Source organism: Borostomias antarcticus (assembly GCF_949987555.1).
Source record: "Borostomias antarcticus genome assembly, chromosome: 14".
Taxonomy (NCBI): Eukaryota; Metazoa; Chordata; class Actinopteri; order Stomiiformes; family Stomiidae; genus Borostomias; species Borostomias antarcticus.
Genome location: NC_140247.1, coordinates 26,655,488 through 26,662,387, shown reverse-complemented (window position 1 = coordinate 26,662,387; position 6,900 = coordinate 26,655,488). Strand labels below are relative to the sequence as shown.

At 46.0% G+C, this 6,900-nt stretch overlaps 1 protein-coding gene across 1 annotated transcript; it reads right to left on the bottom strand.

Moving 5' to 3' along the window:
- Positions 1-705: 705 nt before the first annotated feature.
- Positions 706-3,276, bottom strand: slitrk2 (SLIT and NTRK-like family, member 2; the record flags this gene model as incomplete). The annotated part of the gene is made up of 1 exon (XM_084449293.1): positions 706-3,276. One exon carries the CDS (start codon positions 3,274-3,276, stop codon positions 706-708), a length of 2,571 nt encoding a protein of 856 aa, XP_084305419.1.
- Between the last annotated feature and the right edge of the window lie 3,624 nt (positions 3,277-6,900).

Sequence of the window (6,900 nt, the reverse complement as noted above, 5' to 3'; positions counted from 1 at the left end):
ACAATATCTTAACACATTGATCTCAAGTTCAGACTTGACAAAGTGCTTAAGTGAAAATTTTATTGCGCTTATGGCGCATTGTATTGCTCATCTATAGCATACAATGTTATCAATTCTCTAAATTGTACATCTTGAAAGACACATATATTCAAAACATGATTATCTATACCCATAAATAGCATATGCTCTTCATTTCTGTTTAATGTAATGGACAAATAATTCTATTTTACATAAAGATTCTTAAAATACAGCACTTATAAAAAATTCAATTTGCTGAAAGCAACGATAAAATACTTGGAGTGCAAAGGCACTTCTGGATTATATGGGTTGCCAAGTGGATGGAACCATGTACATATGTTTCACACTCACCATCAATAGGCTATTATATACAGGAATGTCATTTTGATGTGTTCATTTCTGCTCTTCTATAAAGGATATTCATATCCACACAGGAAATAAAATATAGCATATAAAATGCACAAAGCTGTATTATACATAGTCTTGCGGTACCTGCTACACTCTTATTTGTTTCAAGTGAAGTAGAAGAAATAATTTAAACCCCCAGGAAAATATGGACTGCATACATTACTCCTTTATACAGCTTAAAAAAGAAAGACGAGAAATACTTGAGTTGCGTTGTTTTAAGGTGGACTTGTCAACGTGTGAAATACATAGATAAATACTGACGTGGTAATACCAGGGCCATTACAACTGACTCATTGCAGTTTGTTTCTCCAGAACTTCGAGGTAATCTGGTTCTGTTTTTAGCTTTCCGGGGAGCAGAGGGTGCTCATTTTTTGATTGTTCAGCGTAATATTTTCTCGGAGTCCCATAGAGAACGGTTTTATTTAACCTGTCCTGGTTGTGTCGTCTCGCCGACTCATAAGGGGGAACGAATGGTCTTTTAGGTAAAGTGCAAAAAGTATAATTCAGAGCAGCTGCAGAGGGGAGCTCCTTGGCTCTCTCTGCAATGTTCTGGTAAAGCAGCTCGGGCTCTCGATTGCCACACGACTGTTTGTCCATGAAGTCCACTGTGCTTATGGTGAACGCGCCGGGACTGCGATAAAGCTGCTCCTTCTTAGGGTCCAAGGTGCTGAAGCTCAGCTCTTTCAGGTTCCTGTAGTAGGCCACCGGCTCGCTCTCCTTCTGCATGTATATGGGATTCTGGCACATCTGGCCCACGGGGGGAGGGATGTAGTTGTACACATGGGTCTCAGCTTTGTCTGTGCTCGGCTCGGTGGTGGTGTATGAGCCGTACTGCACCTGGAAGGAGCTAATGTCTAGATTATTGGCACTGGCAGGGACACTCTCCACTCCCTTGCGACGTTTGAGCACGAACACAAACAGGCCGGCCCCGAAGCACACCGACAGGATAAAGACCACGAGTAGTCCCAGGATGAGAACGGATAACGGCACGTCGGGGTGCATCTCCAGAGCCTGCTCGTCAGTGGGGGTGACGGAGGTGGTCGGCGTGGAGTCGGTGCTGGGAGTGACCGTCGGGGCCTTGGTCGCCATGACCTCATTAGGCTCCGGGCAGATTGCGTCGTTACGCAGGGACCTGAGCAACCGCCCCGCGTGCTTCGAGGGCGAGTCGCACGTGATCTCGTTGACCACAACGCTCGTGCTGGACAGCTCCATCCAGTTCTTCAGCGCCACAATGTCGCACGTGCAGTCCCACGGATTCTCCTGCAGATCGATCTGGATGAAGGCGGAGAGCTGGTCCAGCACGCCACGCACGGGCAGGTGGGAGAAGTGGTTGTTTCTCAGGTTGAGCCTCGTCAGCATGGTTCCGCCGAACACGTTATCGGGCAGAGACCTCAGAAGGTTGTTATTCAGGAACAGCAGCTGCAGGTTGTGCAGCGAGTTAAACGTCTGTGGTAAAATGTCCTTAATGACGTTATATTCCAGGTACAAGTACTGTAGGCTCTGGAGCCCCACAAATAAGGACTGTGAGAGACTCTCAATGTAATTGCCATTGAGGTAAAGTCTCCTCAGATTAACCAGGTTTTCAAAGGCCCCGTCCTGGATAACAGCTATTCTATTATTCCCTAAGTGGAGCAGCTCCAGCGAGCTGTACTCTGCCAGATCAGTCCTGTATATGGTCTGTAAGTAATTACCTGTTAAGTGTAGTTTCTTTGGATACGAGGGCTTAGGGTTCAATTCTGTTACGTTATGCAATTTTCTTTCCTGGCAATTAATGTTTAATCCACTGTCTGGGTTCTGCGAGGTGCACACACATATACTGGGGCAGGTCATAGGGACAGGTGACCTGGTCTGATAAACCATTATGGGCCCGAAAACATGTTTGTCTTTACTGGATGTTACGCGGGGCGTGGGGCGGTGTCTCATCTTAGGGGGGCGGGAGGCCTTGGGAATGCGGGTGGGAGTGATCCCGGGATGGAGGGTAGGAGAGAGGCCCTGGTATTGGGAGTCAGAAGGGGGCTGCATTGCGCGGTGACTGGAATCCCCCGCGTTCCTCCGGGGGCACAGATCCTGCTTTATCAGCTGCGTAATGTCCTTTCCATGCAGCCGGAAGGGAGTTTCGCACACTATGTCCCCCACATAGACAGAGATGGTGTCAAGCCAAGCTTTCAGGGGGATCAAATCACATGTGCAATTCCATGGGTTTTCCTCGAGCTGAATCTCCATAATACCGCCTATGTGTTCCAGCACACCTGCAAAAGGCAGCGTCTTCAGACGGTTACCTCGTAAATCCAAATGCGTCAACAAAACGAATCGAAACACATTGTTTGGGAGAGAGAGCAGAAGGTTGTCATTTAAAATCAGTACTTTGAGTTTATTCAGTTTGCTGAACGCACCTGCCTCTATGGCGCTGATGTAATTATAGTCTGCCTGTAAATACTCCAAACTCTCCAAGCCAGCAAAGGTCTCCTCCTTGATTATCTCCAAGTTATTGTTGTTAAGATGAAGTCTCTTTAAAAACCTCAGTCCGTTAAAAGCTCCAGTCTTAATCTCCTGTAGGCCGTTATTTCCCAGATGCAGGGAAGTGACATTCCCATAATTAACAAATTCGTTGGCATTCAGTCTGGAGACGAAGTTTCCGTTGAGAAATAGTTGACAGATTTTGTTATGCGGTGGCTGAAATTGACTGATCGTTGTAAATCCTTTATTTTCACAATTGATTGTCAATACATTCTCCTTTTCCTCGCAAGCGCAACGGTTCTTACAAATGTCTTTCGAAGTTTTGCGGCTCTCCGTCTTCGATGAGAAACTGGTCACCGTTAAAACGCTGAGCAACAAAACGCTGTTCAGCATTTTTACAACAATGTTGCTGAAATATCCAGCGTCAACGTTGCAGGAGCCTTGGCGTGGAGAATGTCAGTCTGGGGCATAAACTGGGTGTTAAAACAGTACCAGGGCGCACGGACGCGCAAAACGCTCCATTGACCTTCGTTACAATCCAAAAGGCAAATGGCAAAGGCAAAAAGGAATCAATCACCTGGCCTTGGGTGGGCACATTTTTGTTAGATGGATAGCTGCTTCGCAAAATACTGCAATCCCTGGTATTACGCCTGAGCATTCATGCAGCACTGGCAAGCCTATCCGTAGCAGCACAATCAAAAACAGCCAGATACTCACAGAGCGACAGAGAACGCAGGCAACACTCTCCCCTCGCCTTCCCTCCACGAAATAACATCCTTCATTAAATAAGACTCACTTCAGGACAAAAAAAAATGTAGACAGCATAGTGCGCGAAGTTTTGCTTCAGTTTTATCGGCGGAAAACAGTGCGAGGACCAACTCTGGCAAGAGACTGAATGCTGGAAGCAGGCTGAGACATTCTCCTCCCGCGCGTCGGCTCCCACTGAGAGAGATGCGTGCGCCTCGCATCCTCCGCGCTCCGTCCTCCCACATTCAAGGCATGGGACTCCTACGTCATTTGCACCGCCAAAATCATTATGAAACGAAAAATTAATGATTCTCACCACTACTGTAATTACCAGCTCCCCACCAGACACTCACCATTCACCCTACTGTAGCCTACTTGGTAAACTAATGACAACACTCTAATTTTAACGACTCTTATGCAATATTGATGTTGCCTTGTGGAGGTGGTCTGTAACTTTATGATTAATTAGGCTAAAATAATTTCCCATAGATCACACATATGTCATTCGGTCTACCGTCAGACATTGGGGTCAGCTTGAGCAGAGCCTAGGTCTGACATCACATCCTGTGAATCACACATACGTATATATGCTGTAAACAACTTGAGTGGATGTTGTTTGGACTCAATGCTCTTGCAAATGTGTAGACTACTGAAGCGCAGCCTCAGGTTTGAAAACCCAAATAAGACCCTTTGACCCCGAGACAGTCCTCTTGGTCTAATGGCAGACTTTTGGTTCCCAGTAGGAGACTGTGGTCTGATCCCTGGCTAGGCTATTATAGCGTCATATTTGAATAACATTGTTTCATTATCCATCGGTGCAATCATTAGAAACAACTCCTGGATCTATGCTACATTTCCCACCACAAAACCTCTGTGAAACATTATGCCGTGCAGTTAAAAGATGGAAGACCTAGTCCAGTATGAGAACTTTGTTTTAACATATTGTACCACTAGGAGGTGGAATAAGCACCTTTCAGTTTCCCCATACTCATCCGGCACTAGTAATTTACAATTCACTCACAGCCACACATACAAAGTACACACACAGACAGTCTGTCGGGTGTCTGAAGTGGCCATGATGTTTCATGTTTCTGCCCAGTGGAATGTGATTCATTCATCTCTCATCTTCCCTGCCCTCTGACTAGGTCATTCATGTCTGTTGTTTAATGGTTATAAGGGCTCAGAGATGGGTTTAGACCCCCTGGACTAAGATTGCAGAGGAATTGATTATAATGATACTGATCATAATGGTGATGATGGTGATTATGGTAGTCATAGTAAGGTGCATGGACAGATGAGTTGCATGGAGAAAACGTCTTGAATCTTACAGCTGCTATCAAGATGGATGGGTAAATATTTTGTGAGGGCACCATTTGACAGCACATTTGTCAAGTCAATTACAAGGCACTGATTGAGGATGCCGTGTGTGTAGTATGTGTGTGTGTTTCGATGTGTGTTTGCGTGTCTGTACAGTATGTGCATGCATGCATGCACACGTGTGTGTGTGTGTGTGTGTGTGTGTGTGGCAGGGTATGGGGAAATGTCCCTGCTGCATAGACGTTGCTCTCACTGCAAAGTAATACAGAGATGTTGTGATGCAGCTTAACTGCCCCAGCTCTGTCTCACAGGTTGTTTTAGCCCACTAAGCTAAAGCCAAGTCATCAAAAGTTGTGGCGCATACAACAGTTTTCAGGTCTTAGGAAAGATAAAGCATGAAACCAGCATGGCTTACAGAGACACCGAACCCCTGCGCTACACAAAGATAAATTGAAACTGCAAATATGCCGTAGGGCCCTTTGGCATTTTGCCCTCAGAGAAAGCAGTTCGGCTACTAAAGATAAAAGCCTCTCAGTACAGGCATCAGTATCACTACCCATTTGACAAGAGCATGATTCTCGGGGGGAAGGTTGGGAAGATGTAGCACCTTCCAGAAGTCTGTCCTTGCTTTGCTACGCAGTCCATGACAGAGTGGGGTACCCTCATCTAAGATGATAAGTAAGGTTTGACAACAAACACCACTCAGTCTGAAGGCCACATATGAGATAGCAGATTAAACCAAGAAGTTATCCACAAACTGTTGACACTGTGTAGATAATGTTCTTACACAGTGGAAGATGGCGGTTGGGAGAGGGGGGGGGGGGGTACAGTCATAGAGTTCCATTGTAGACAGTTGATGTGTGAGGCTATGTCTATACGAACAACCTAATGGGGTACACAGTCTCCCTAGACCTTGGGAGTCACACTGTATGTCAAGTTGTCTCTTTTGTCTGTGCTAATATGTAGAAGAGAGTGTGATAGCTACTGAATAATAAGAGCTTTTAGGCTGGGAGCCAGGACGACCCCGCAGGATGTTCTCTGCTTCCTTTTTTCCCCACTGTTATTTCCTGTTACTGTAGCCTATACCAGAATCAACTAAGGTTCTGGTTATTTCCTGTTACTGTAGCCTAAACCAGAATCAACTAAGGTTCTGGTGCTTGCTGCAACTCTTCTGTATTTTAAGATATCACAACATCCCCAAAAAGACCCAAAAATGTACTGTCCACCTGACACATTCTAATCAAAATTATTATTTTTCAGCACTTTATGGTGAATATCTATGGCTCACTTGTGTATAGAAAACCTCCCTAGTTCATATGCTTGGCCAAGATGGCCTTTCTATCTAAAAAATTACACTCGCTGTGGCTGAAAGTCTTCACTACAGTACCTCAAATTTGATGTGTATCTTTTCACACACACACACACACACACACACACACACACACACAGACACACACACACACAAACACACACACACACACACACACACACACACACACACACACACACACTGCGTAAAGGCAGAGAAGTGCGAGTTCCATGTCTCTACAATCCAGATCCTGGGTTTTGTCATCACCAAAGGTCTCAGCAGTGGCGGAGTGGTCAGCTCCCAACACCCGTAAGCAAACATTTTTTGGGCTTTGCCAAATTTTATCGCCGTTTTATCAAGAACTACAGCTGTGTTGCTGCGCCCCTCACTGCCCTCACATCCGTCTCCAAGCCTTTCAGATGGTCCTCGGAGGCTGAGGCTGCCTTCAGAGACCTCAAGAGTCGATTTGTCTCGGCACCTATTCTCACCCAGCCGGACCCAGCCCTGCAGTTTGTTGTGGAGGTTGAAGCCTCAGACTCCCGTCAGGGTCGGTGGGCTCTTTTCCTGGACAGGTTCAATTTCATTCTGACCTATTGTCCTGGGTCTCGTAACACCAAGCCCGATGCCCTTTCTCGCCAATACAC